The 13827-nt window shown below is 38.1% G+C and overlaps 2 protein-coding genes across 2 annotated transcripts; one reads left to right on the forward strand and one right to left on the reverse strand.

The window, feature by feature from the left end:
• Positions 1–405: 405 nt before the first annotated feature.
• Positions 406–1641, reverse strand: LOC138308709 (neuronal acetylcholine receptor subunit alpha-7-like). Its single transcript, XM_069249738.1, has one exon. The coding sequence runs from the start codon at positions 1639–1641 to the stop codon at positions 406–408; it is 1236 nt and encodes a 411-aa protein (XP_069105839.1).
• Positions 1642–10681: 9040 nt separating this feature from the next.
• LOC138308710 (neuronal acetylcholine receptor subunit alpha-6-like) lies at positions 10682–11797 on the forward strand. The gene has a single exon (XM_069249739.1). The coding sequence runs from the start codon at positions 10682–10684 to the stop codon at positions 11795–11797; it is 1116 nt and encodes a 371-aa protein (XP_069105840.1).
• Positions 11798–13827: the final 2030 nt, after the last annotated feature.

Genomic DNA, 13827 nt, shown 5'->3' on the forward strand with positions numbered 1-13827 from the left:
GGCATCTTTCGAGCCTATTATCACGTGTTCACGTAAAAAAGATTTTTTACTTTTATAACTTAATATACTTTCAGTGCTGCAACTTTATTAAATGTGGTAAAATTAGAAAGTTTAAACCCCGGACAGACAACCAAAATGTGTATAACACTTAAACAGTTTTCACTATGACAAAAAGAGCGAAAATGATAGACCATGCAACTTTAATTATGTGAATATCTGTGAGTTATGAAAATAAAATTGCAATAACAATTAGCAAAACTAATACAAAGTGTCCTAATATAAAACACCATGTTGGAACCATTTTCCGTGTACATCACTACTGTATAAGTCATCTAGAGTGATAAACCTGAAGTGAATAGCTGTTTTATTTCTAACCAGCCAGTAACTTATCAGGACGAATTCAGCCTAATTCGTCCTCACATAAAGAAGTGCAAATATCAACACATTTGCAAAAACGAAAATTTCGGTCAGCCAGAAAAAGGTTTTATCTATGAATTTAGTGACGTCACTTTGCTCTATCCTATCTTTGCCGACATTTGAAATTGGATCATCGCCACTGGCATCAAGGTCTTTTCCGACAACGTCTAATTCCACGGGATTGCTGCGTTTTCTCTTGCTGATTTGACACGTTGCAATAGCTACCAGGCATCCTGGGTAATGGTTGACGTCACTGACGGTATGTAAACACATTGATGCTATAGTCAGTAGTATGAGCAGGCAGCTGAAGGACATGGCCCCAAGGAGGAAGTAGGACGCACCAGCGATGGGGTCGGACACCTTAGGCATTACCTCGCCTATACTGGACATGTAAACGGTCATCGACAGGAACATGGTGACTGCAAACGAGATTCTCTCACCAGACGCGGCCGGGAGAAGAAACACGAACGGGTTGAGAAAACACAACAGCAGGATCGGGACACATAAAGACAGATAAAAATACTGCGGTTTTCTTCTTATATACAACGTGAATTCTATGACTGAAACTTCTTGGGAAAATTGGATATTCCTAAAGATAGACGTATTGTATACTTCCCAAGCACCGTGGGGCGTAAAGAAATCCATTCTAAATTTGGACTCATTGAAGTGTAACTTGACTTCCTGAATCGTATCCATCCACGGAACAACTAAGATACTACAGACGTGGGAGTCTGTTGGAAAGTAGGTCATGTCGACATTACAGCTGGATTTGATCAGCTTCCCTGGGGAGAACATGGTCGAGCCATTATTCATAAGCCTGACATCAAAATGGTTGTCACTGAACTCAACCAATTCATCAGCTGATGATATCATAAAAACGCGTGGTTTCCAAATACGGGTAGAGTTGACAAGGATATTGGTTATGCCGCCATATTCACTGACGTTCCACTCTAGTCTGTAATCTGTCCAAGTTAACACAAGTATTGTGCTCAAATGAATTGTTCCGGAAACTTCATTAAAATCCAACAGGGCAAGTAAAACAAGAGATGTGACAACATCAACAGTGTCACTAAGGTTATAGACAGGACGTAAGTCATTACTGTAGTTCCTGAATAGGTCCACGTCTAAACGCGCCTGGTCATCCAAGGTACCAGCGGCCGTGACGGGCAGGATTATCACGTGCAACGCCAGGAAATATTGTGATATGGAACGTGCAATTTTCATTTTGTTGATATAATCTGAAATGAAAGTGATTGATAATGTGATTATTGGTGTTTCCAGATACCAAAATAAACTAAATGTGTGTTAATTATGATAAGTACTAACTGCTGGCGTTGTGACGTCAACAAATCGTATTGAACATCAATCGCCAGAACGAAATGAATAAGTCAACATTATTTCACTTAATAAGATTAGCGAGATCGGGCTATGTAAATTAAATGTATTTTTTATTTAGTTGGTTGTTCCCTATAGCGTCAAATTTCGAGTATTGACAAGTTGACACTGCACGTGGGTCGATTCGCGTGCTAATACTGATGGATAGATAAAGAAAATGGCGGTCTACGACAGAAAATGTCTCATAAACGATTCTTAAAATGCTTTTTTCTAAGTTGATTATTTTTATCTTGTATTGTCAGCAGTAGTTAGATGTCAAAGTGTTATACTCAGACTATTCTAATACAGTTTTTAATTACTTTCAAATTGTAAATAATTTCGAATAAAATATGGTATTTTGGTATTTTAATTATTTGTTAAAGTTATACTGCCGTATTTTTCATACTTACGAATCACGAAAAGCAGCATGATATTCAGCACCGAAATTTAAAAACATTTTGAGAATTACAATACTTACAATACATAGGTTTTAATTTCTCGAGTACAAAAAAGAGCTGAAAATGATTTTGGGAAGTACGCTGCCAAAAAGGATAATAATTACATGTACTTATTTTCTCGTTTTACAATGATGATTGTGTATCGTTATTATTGTAATTTAAAATAATTACGCTAAATTAAGTATATTACTTTACCTTCGTTCGACTTCAGTAGGTATAGAAACAAATTCAAATTTTGCAGGTCTATAATTCGACGTCTAAACAAAGATTTATCTCTCCACTTGTTGTTCAGATGATGTATAACCTGATGCTTTCAATTCATTATTGCTCATTTCATATATACCTATGATTGTATTGGGTGGTGGTATATAAATTGTATAAAGGTGTGGTACTGTACATTAACTTCTGTTTGCTTAAACCTCTGCATTGTCTAACTGATCTTATTGAAATGACAACAGAATATCGATATTTTCCTGCTCCGGTGGAAGCTTTACATTTAGTATGATCTCCTGAACAAATAAAACCGATTGAAAACAATAGACTGAAAGTTTAACGTGTATTTATTTTAGTGCCGTGAATATGTTGAGTAGATTAATGATATATATCTTGTTTTCTTAATATATTGAACAATGATACACTATACAACCCCGATATCCGATGCTGAAGATCGGTAAAACTGTATTGATACAGGACACTTTCTTTTATCTGTATTACCATTTAACATACTGTAAACATTGTTTGATATAGCACTACAAAAAAGGACAAAAGTCCCCTATTCAAGAAGCGTGCGATTAGAGATTGTGAAAATGATTCACAGTAAAAAATTTTAATCTACAAGTACAAAAAAGTAGTTTTAAAACTGGAATTTTCAAAAATAAATTACAATGAAAAAGGTCGTATGGCAAGAAAACTCGAAATTAATTCGCCTAAGAATATGCTGTTTTACAGCAATTAAAATGTGTGGGGTTTTTTTCAATTGTAGTTAAAATGGTTTTTGTTGCTATTTTATCGCTAATGAAACCAAATTTAGTCGACCGCGAAATAATTACCAGGGCGCTGTCGGAAAAAATTATGATAACTAGCCTGATAATTACCAGGGCGCTGTCGGAAAAGTTTATGATAACTAGCCTGATAATTAACAAAGCGCTGTCAGAAACGTTAATGATAACGGGGTCATCATTCCAAGGCGTTGTCAGAAGAGTTAATTATAACTGGTCTCATCAATACCAGGGCGCTGTCGGAAAAGTTTATGATAACTGGCCTCATAATTACCAGGGCGCTGTCGGAAAAGTTTATGATTACTGGCCTCATAATTTCCAGGCGCTGTCGGAATAGTATATGATAACTGGCCTCATAATTTCCAGGTCGCTGTCGGAAAAGTTTATGATAACTGGCCTCATAATTTCCAGGGCGCTGTCGGAAAAGTTTATGATAACTGGCCTCATAATTACCAGGGCGCTGTCGGAAAAGTTTATGATAACTGGCCTCATAATTTCCAGGGCGCTGTCGGAAAAGTTTATGATAACTGGCCTCATAATTACCAGGGCGCTGTCGGAAAAGTTTATGATAACTGGCCTCATAATTTCCAGGGCGCTGTCGGAAAAGTTTATGATAACTGGCCTCATAATTTACCAGGGCGCTGTCGGAAAAGTTTATGATAACTGGCCTCATAATTTCCAGGGCGCTGTCGGAAAAGTTTATGATAACTGGCCTCATAATTACCAGGGCGCTGTCGGAAAAGTTTATGATAACTGGCCTCATAATTTCCAGGGCGCTGTCGGAAAAGTTTATGATAACTGGCCTCATAATTTCCAGGGCGCTGTCGGAAAAGTTTATGATAACTGGCCTCATAATTACCAGGGCGCTGTCGGAAAAGTTTATGATAACTGGCCTCATCATTACCAGGGCGCTGTCGGAAAAGTTTATGATAACTGGCCTCATAATTTCCAGGGCGCTGTCGGAAAAGTTTATGATAACTGGCCTCATCATTACCAAGGCGTTGTCGGAAAAGTTTATGATAACTGGCCTAATAATTTCCAGGGCGCTGTCGGAAATGTTTATGATTACTGGCCTCATAATTTCCAGGGCGCTGTCGGAAAAGTTTATGATAACTGGCCTCATAATTTCCAGGGCGCTGTCGGAAAAGTTTATGATAACTGGCCACATAATTACCAGGGCGCTGTCGGAAAAGTTTATAATATGACCTCTTTATGATTACTGGCCTCATAATTACCAGGGCGCTGTCGGAAAAGTTTATGATAACTGACCTCATCTTTACCAGGGCGCTGGCGGAAAAGTTTATGATTACTGGCCTCATAATTTCCAGGGCGCTGTCGGAAAAGTTTATGATAACTGGCCTCATAATTTCCAGGGCGCTGTCGGAAAAGTTTATGATTACTGGCCTCATAATTTCCAGGGCGCTGTCGGAAAAGTTTATGATAACTGGCCTCATCATTACCAAGGCGTTGTCGGAAAAGTTTATGATAACTGGCCTAATAATTTCCAGGGCGCTGTCGGAAATGTTTATGATTACTGGGCGCTGGCGGAATAGTTTATGATTACTGGCCTCATAATTTCCAGGGCGCTGTCGGAAAAGTTTATGATAACTGGCCACATAATTACCAGGGCGCTGTCGGAAAAGTTTATGATAACTGACCTCATCTTTACCAGGGCGCTGGCGGAAAAGTTTATGATAACTGACCTCATCTTTACCAGGGCGCTGGCGGAAAAGTTTATGATTACTGGCCTCATAATTTCCAGGGCGCTGTCGGAAAAGTTTATGATTACTGGCCTCATAATTTCCAGGGCGCTGTCGGAAAAGTTTATGATAACTGGCCTCATAATTTCCAGGGCGCTGTCGGAAAAGTTTATGATAACTGGCCTCATAATTACCAGGGCGCTGTCGGAAAAGTTTATGATAACTGGCCACATAATTACCAGGGCGCTGTCGGAAAAGTTTATGATAACTGGCCGCATAATTTCCAGGGCGCTGTCGGAAAAGTTTATGATAACTGACCTCATCTTTACCAGGGCGCTGTCGGAAAAGTTTATGATAACTGGCCTCATCGGAAAAGTTTATGATTACTCATAAAGGCGCTGTCGGAAAAGTTTATGATAACTGGCCTCATAATTTCCAGGGCGCTGTCGGAAAAGTTTATGATAACTGGCCTCATCATTACCAGGGCGCTGTCGGAAAAGTTTATGATAACTGGCCTCATAATTTCCAGGGCGCTGTCGGAAAAGTTTATGATAACTGGCCTCATAATTTCCAGGGCGCTGTCGGAAAAGTTTATGATAACTGGCCTCATCTTTACCAGGGCGCTGTCGGAAAAGTTTATGATAACTGGCCTCATAATTTCCAGGGCGCTGTCGGAAAAGTTTATAATAACTGGCCACATAATTACCAGGGCGCTGTCGGAAAAGTTTATGATAACTGACCTCATCTTTACCAGGGCGCTGGCGGAAAAGTTTATGATAACTGACCTCATCTTTACCAGGGCGCTGGCGGAAAAGTTTATGATAACTGGCCTCATAATTTCCAGGTCGCTGTCGGAAAAGTTTATGATAACTGGCCTCATCATTACCAGGGCGCTGTCGGAAAAGTTTATGATAACTGGCCTCATCTTTACCAGGGCGCGCTGTCGGAAAAGTTTATGATAACTGGCCTCATAATTTCCAGGGCGCTGTCGGAAAAGTTTATGATTACTGGCCTAATAATTTCCAGGGCGCTGTCGGAAATGTTTATGATTACTGGCCTCATAATTTCCAGGGCGCTGTCGGAAAAGTTTATGATAACTGGCCTCATAATTTCCAGGGCGCTGTCGGAAAAGTTTATAATAACTGGCCACATAATTACCAGGGCGCTGTCGGAAAAGTTTATGATAACTGACCTCATCTTTACCAGGGCACTTGCGGAAAAATTTATGATAACTGACCTCATCTTTACCAGGGCGCTGGCGGAAAAGTTTATGATAACTGGCCTCATAATTTCCAGGTCGCTGTCGGAAAAGTTTATGATAACTGGCCTCATAATTTCCAGGGCGCTGTCGGAAAAGTTTATGATTACTGGCCTCATAATTTCTAGGGCGCTGTCGGAAAAGTTTATGATAACTGGCCTCATCATTACCAAGGCGTTGTCGGAAAAGTTTATGATAACTGGCCTAATAATTTCCAGGGCGCTGTCGGAAAAGTTTATGATTACTGGCCTCATAATTTCCAGGGCGCTGTCGGAAAAGTTTATGATAACTGGCCTCATAATTTCCAGGGCGCTGTCGGAAAAGTTTATGATAACTGACCTCATCTTTACCAGGGCGCTGGCGGAAAAGTTTATGATAACTGACCTCATCTTTACCAGGGCGCTGGCGGAAAAGTTTATGATAACTGACCTCATCTTTACCAGGGCGCTGGCGGAAAAGTTTATGATTACTGGCCTCATAATTTCCAGGGCGCTGTCGGAAAAGTTTATGATTACTGGCCTCATAATTTCCAGGGCGCTGTCGGAAAAGTTTAATGATTACTGGCCTCATCATCTTTTCCAGGGCGCTGTCGGAAAAGTTTATGATTACTGGCCTCATAATTTCCAGGGCGCTGTCGGAAAAGTTTATGATTACTGGCCTCATAATTTCCAGGGCGCTGTCGGAAAAGTTTATGATAACTGGCCTCATAATTTCCAGGGCGCTGTCGGAAAAGTTTATGATAACTGGCCTCATAATTTCCAGGGCGCTGTCGGAAAAGTTTATGATAACTGGCCACATAATTTCCAGGGCGCTGTCGGAAAAGTTTATGATAACTGGCCACATAATTTCCAGGGCGCTGTCGGAAAAGTTTATGATAACTGACCTCATCTTTACCAGGGCGCTGGCGGAAAAGTTTATGATTACTGGCCTCATAATTTCCAGGGCGCTGTCGGAAAAGTTTATGATAACTGGCCTCATCATTACCAAGGCGTTGTCGGAAAAGTTTATGATAACTGGCCTCATCTTTACCAGGGCGCTGGCGGAAAAGTTTATGATAACTGGCCTCATAATTTCCAGGGCGCTGTCGGAAAAGTTTATGATTACTGGCCTCATAATTTCCAGGGCGCTGTCGGAAAAGTTTATGATAACTGGCCTCATAATTTCCAGGGCGCTGTCGGAAAAGTTTATGATAACTGGCCTCATAATTTCCAGGGCGCTGTCGGAAAAGTTTATGATAACTGGCCTCATAATTTCCAGGGCGCTGTCGGAAAAGTTTATGATAACTGGCCTCATAATTTCCAGGGCGCTGTCGGAAAAGTTTATGATAACTGGCCTCATAATTACCAGGGCGCTGTCGGAAAAGTTTATGATAACTGACCTCATCTTTACCAGGGCGCTGGCGGAAAAGTTTATGATAACTGACCTCATCTTTACCAGGGCGCTTGCGGAAAAGTTTATGATAACTGGCCTCATAATTTCCAGGGCGCTGTCGGAAAAGTTTATGATAACTGGCCTCATAATTACCAAGGCGCTGTCGGAAAAGTTTATGATAACTGGCCTAATAATTTCCAGGGCGCTGTCGGAAAAGTTTATGATTACTGGCCTCATAATTTCCAGGGCGCTGTCGGAAAAGTTTATGATAACTGGCCTCATAATTTCCAGGGCGCTGTCGGAAAAGTTTATAATAACTGGCCACATAATTACCAGGGCGCTGTCGGAAAAGTTTATGATAACTGACCTCATCTTTACCAGGGCGCTGGCGGAAAAGTTTATGATAACTGACCACATCTTTACCAGGGCGCTGGCGGAAAAGTTTATGATTACTGGCCGCATAATTTCCAGGGCGCTGTCGGAAAAGTTTATGATAACTGACCTCATCTTTACCAGGGCGCTGGCGGAAAAGTTTATGATAACTGACCTCATCTTTACCAGGGCGCTGGCGGAAAAGTTTATGATTACTGGCCTCATAATTTCCAGGGTGCTGTCGGAAAAGTTTATGATTACTGGCCACATCATTTCCAAGACGCTTTCGGAATAGTTTATGATAACTGGCCTCATAATTTCCAGGTCGCTGTCGGAAAAGTTTATGATAACTGGCCTCATAATTTCCAGGGCGCTGTCGGAAAAGTTTATGATAACTGGCCACATAATTACCAGGGCGCTGTCGGAAAAGTTTATGATAACTGGCCTCATAATTTCCAGGGCGCTGTTGAAAAGTTTATGATAACTGGCCTCATAATTACCAGGGCGCTGTCGGAAAAGTTTATGATAACTGGCCTCATAATTTCCAGGGCGCTGTCGGAAAAGTTTATGATAACTGGCCTCATAATTACCAGGGCGCTGTCGGAAAAGTTTATGATAACTGGCCTCATAATTTCCAGGGCGCTGTCGGAAAAGTTTATGATTACTGGCCTCATCATTACCAGGGCGCTGTCGGAAAAGTTTATGATTACTGGCCTCATAATTTCCAGGGCGCTGTCGGAAAAGTTTATGATTACTGGCCTCATAATTTCCAGGGCGCTGTCGGAAAAGTTTATGATAACTGGCCTCATAATTTCCAGATAAACAGTTAGCGTGCCTATCGCAACAAAACTTAAATATTTAAGGGATAGAAGACTCTTGCCTAACTATCCTAGCCATTGAAGACTTAGTTACATCATAGAGATTCACCTGAATAGTTCTAAAATCCTCTAAGAAATAACCAGAATTCAAATATACAGTTACAAACTTGGACATTTATTTATAAGACACATATAAATAAGGATTCACAAGTTCGGCAATATTTCACCATCTTCAAAGATATACAAGGTTCTATTCCAACTGTCTATTAACTTCTTCATTATAATTTAGACTTCACATCAATAAACAAATATAATCCAATGACAACTGAGCCTAACGTTACAGTAACAGATGCACATTTACAAAGTATTTCCAGCTTCTCGGTACCAAAGAAATCCCTAAAATTCAACACAGTAATTCCATCCCTACATATATAAATTACATGTAACATGCTACAAACTAACAACAAACAACACACCCGACTTCGGACACAGACAGACGCACACTGAGTGTTATCAAAGATTACGTCATATAAAGAATATTCACACGTGAAGCGATCGTTGGATTCGCTTGTAATGACTGGATCACTGGCTGGATAATCTCTAAATAACATCAATAATCATACAAACATTGTTTATCTAATGTAAACATTAATACACGTAATATGACTCTTAATCTCACTTTCCTTTACATCACACGTTCAAAATATCGCCTGCAACAAGCGGAAGCACTTATAATACAAAATACGAAACTAATTTATAAGCTTTCGGCTAGCTCCTCAGCTGTCATAACAATAATGGTTGTGTTTTGTAGCAGAAACATGTTCTTCACTGCATCGGTTACCTGACATCTTTTCACAATAAATATACATCGTATATAATCAGTTATCTGTAGTAGCATCTCTCTAATTATCCACCATTCGTTAAACATCCTTTTTATATATAGATTCAATTGCATCCACAGACATTGAGTTGTAACTGTATTATAATGCATTAGTTAGACAATGCGACATTGATATTAGATAGTTGATTGTAGTACTCGTGTCACTTCAGTCAAATGGCGTGACATATGGTGCTATCTCCCAGTTGATCGATTAAATGGTTTTCGTTGTTACGAAAATAAAAAACAATTATTAATGGTATCGACTAGCCAATGGTATACAGAGTATTTGATAGAATGGCCAGTTTTTTTCCAACTTACAACATGTAGAGTTTGGTGAAGACGCATGGACTGTTCACTGGAGGTAAGATATTTATTAATATTCATATTCGCTTACCACTTATTATATAGAGTAACCAAGGCAAAGTTATCTTCCTATGAAATATATGGTCTATATAGATGCTAAAGTTTTGTAGACGGTAATCTCATATGCGGGCTGGCATACATCTGCTGTCTGCAAAGCCCTGACATCTATATAGACTAGGAAATACTTTAATGGTTATTCATAACTATCTTAAAATCCACCAGAAAAAAAAATGTTCATCCAGTTTATTTGTATCTTTATCAAAATGGGTTATAGAAGAAACATGAGCGGTTGTTTGTCAGATAATTATCATAATCATTTATAAATATAAAATATAATGTAATTTATTCATACAGACAGTTTAAATTTTGATATAGATTATAATCTAAGTACATTATGTACTTTGGCATTTGCAAAGTTGAATCCAATTCCGAAGTTAAATATTCCATGTCTATAATGATTAAGAAAATAAATTAAGGTATAGATTATCATACATATGATTCTACTTAACTAGCACACATTTAAATACGGTTAATGTTTTACATACACTGTTTTCAGATATACTTTAAAACACCACTAATATACCATATACTACAATAGCGATGATGCGTCAGACGCTGCTGCTAATATTAGTAGGTCACGTGATGTATTCATTAACCAATGCGAGCGGAACTATGAATGATCTTATGAAGTTGGAGAGAGATTTGTTCAGAAGTTACAACAAAAATTTACGACCAGCGTACAACTTAAGTGACGCCGTTCTTTTAGACACATCACTGTCCATCATGGCAATTTTAGATTTCAATGAGGTTTCAGGAACTCTACAACTAAGTACCTTCGTAAGAATTTCCTGGACCGACTTCAGACTTTGTTGGAATGCCAGTGAGTATGGAGGCATTTCAAACTACGTCTCCAATGCATCACTAGTATGGAAACCGCGGATTTTCTTGATATCATCAGCTGATGACATAATCCAATTCGGAGATGATAAGTTTGATATTAGAATTTGGAGTACAGGTGTAGTCAACTTTAATCCAGCTGTCCTGATTAAATCCAGCTGTGACGTTGATATGACCTACTTTCCAACTGACTCCCATATATGTAGGGTTACCATTGTGCCCTGGATGTATACTATCGAAGAAGTCAAGTTCAACTTTCTGGAATCTAAAATCCATCTCGATTACTTTATACCCAACGGTGCATGGGGAATATACGACGCGTTTATAAATGATGATGTCGACATCGCGTCAGAAGTATCCATAATGGATTTCACTTTATATCTACAAAGAAAGCCTCAATATCATATTTTGTCATTATTAATACCTATCCTTCTGCTGTGTTTTCTCAACCCGTTCGTGTTTCTTCTCCCGGCAGCGTCTGGTGAGAGAATCTCGTTTGCAGTCACCATGTTCCTGTCGATGACCGTTTACATGTCCAGTATAGGCGAGGTAATGCCTAAGGTGTCCGACCCCATCGCTGGTGCGTCCTACTTCCTCCTGGGGGCCATGTCCTTCAGCTGCCTGCTCATACTACTGACTATAGCATCGCTGTGTTTACATACCGTGCTCGACATCAATGATTTCCCAGCTTGGTTACTGCAGATAGCTAGCTGTTCTAAGACATTACGTAATGTTAATCGGACCGACACGAATACCGTGGTGGAGCATATGGACTCTGATAGCGAGATAGTCATCAAAAAGGAAATGCAGAAAAATAACATTACAAAAATCATTGATAGATTTATTTTTTGTATCACTGAAATTATGGTTTCAAAATTATGGTTTCATTAGGTGTTTTATATTTTGTAATGTTTTATACCAAACTAACTCAAGCCTAACAGCTTTGTAATGTTGTATACCAAACTAACTCAAGTCTAACAGCTTTGTAATGTTTTATACCAAACTAACTCAAGTCTAACAGCTTTGTAATGTTTTATACCAAACTAACTCAAGTCTAACAGCTTTGTAATGTTTTATACCAAACTAACTCAAGTCTAACAGCTTTGTAATGTTTTATACCAAACTAACTCAAGTCTAACAGCTTTGTAATGTTTTATACCAAACTAACTCAAGTCTAACAGCTTTGTAATGTTTTATACCAAACTAACTCAAGTCTAACAGCTTTGTAATGTTTTATACCAAACTAACTCAAGTCTAACAGCTTTGTAATGTTTTATACCAAACTAACTCAAGTCTAACAGCTTTGTAATGTTTTATACCAAACTAACTCAAGTCTAACAGCTTTGTAATGTTTTATACCAAACTAACTCAAGTCTAACAGCTTTGTAATGTTTTATACCAAACTAACTCAAGTCTAACAGCTTTGTAATGTTTTATACCAAACTAACTCAAGTCTAACAGCTTTGTAATGTTTTATACCAAACTAACTCAAGTCTAACAGCTTTGTAATATTTTATACCAAACTAACTCAAGTCTAACAGCTTTGTAATGTTTTATACCAAACTAACTCAAGTCTAACAGCTTTGTAATGTTTTATACCAAACTAACTCAAGTCTAACAGCTTTGTAATGTTTTATACCAAACTAACTCAAGTCTAACAGCTTTGTAATGGTTTATACCAAACTAACTCAAGTCTAACAGCTTTGTAATGTTTTATACCAAACAACTCAAGTCTAACAGCTTTGTAATGTTTTATACCAAACTAACTCAAGTCTAACAGCTTTGTAATGTTTTATACCAAACTAACTCAAGTCTAACAGCTTTGTAATGTTTTATACCAAACTAACTTCAAGTCTAACAGCTTTGTAATGTTTTATACCAAAACTAAGCTTTGTAATGTTTATCAACTCTAAGTCTAACAGCTTTGTAATGTTTTTATACCAAACTAACTCAAGTCTAACAGCTTTGTAATGTTTTATACCAAACTAACTCAAGTCTAACAGCTTTGTAATGTTTTATACCAAACTAACTCAAGTCTAACAGCTTTGTAATGTTTTATACCAAACTAACTCAAGTCTAACAGCTTTGTAATGTTTTATACCAAACTAACTCAAGTCTAACAGCTTTGTAATGTTTTATACCAAACTAACTCAAGTCTAACAGCTTTGTAATGTTTTATACCAAACTAACTCAAGTCTAACAGCTTTGTAATGTTTTATACCAAACTAACTCAAGTCTAACAGCTTTGTAATGTTTTATACCAAACTAACTCAAGTCTAACAGCTTTGTAATGTTTTATACCAAACTAACTCAAGTCTAACAGCTTTGTAATGTTTTATACCAAACTAACTCAAGTCTAACAGCTTTGTAATGTTTTATACCAAACTAACTCAAGTCTAACAGCTTTGTAATGTTTTATACCAAACTAACTCAAGTCTAACAGCTTTGTAATGTTTTATACCAAACTAACTCAAGTCTAACAGCTTTGTAATGTTTTATACCAAACTAACTCAAGTCTAACAGCTTTGTAATGTTTTTATACCAAACTAACTCAAGTCTAACAGCTTTGTAATGTTTTTATACCAAACTAACTCTCCTCTAAACAGCTTTGTAATGTGTTTTATACCAAACTAACTCAAGTCTAACAGCTTTGTAATGTTTTATACCAAACTAACTCAAGTCTAACAGCTTTGTAATGTTTTATACCAAACTAACTCAAGTCTAACAGCTTTGTAATGTTTTATACCAAACTAACTCAAGTCTAACAGCTTTGTAATGTTTTATACAAAAACTAACTCAAGTCTAACAGCTTTGTAATATTTTATTACCAACTAACTAACTCAAGTCTAACAGCTTTGTAACAGCTTTGTTTTATACCAAAACTAACATCAAGTCTAACAGCTTTGTAATGTATTTTATAC

Source organism: Argopecten irradians, chromosome 15, assembly GCF_041381155.1.
Source record: "Argopecten irradians isolate NY chromosome 15, Ai_NY, whole genome shotgun sequence".
In the NCBI taxonomy this organism is placed as follows: Eukaryota; Metazoa; Mollusca; class Bivalvia; order Pectinida; family Pectinidae; genus Argopecten; species Argopecten irradians.

Excerpts from the sequence above, each read along its gene's own strand:
- LOC138308709 (XM_069249738.1), bottom strand. The coding sequence starts at position 1,641 with ATGAAAATTGCACGTTCCATATCACAATATTTCCTGGCGTTGCACGTG.
- LOC138308710 (XM_069249739.1), top strand. The coding sequence starts at position 10,682 with ATGAATGATCTTATGAAGTTGGAGAGAGATTTGTTCAGAAGTTACAAC.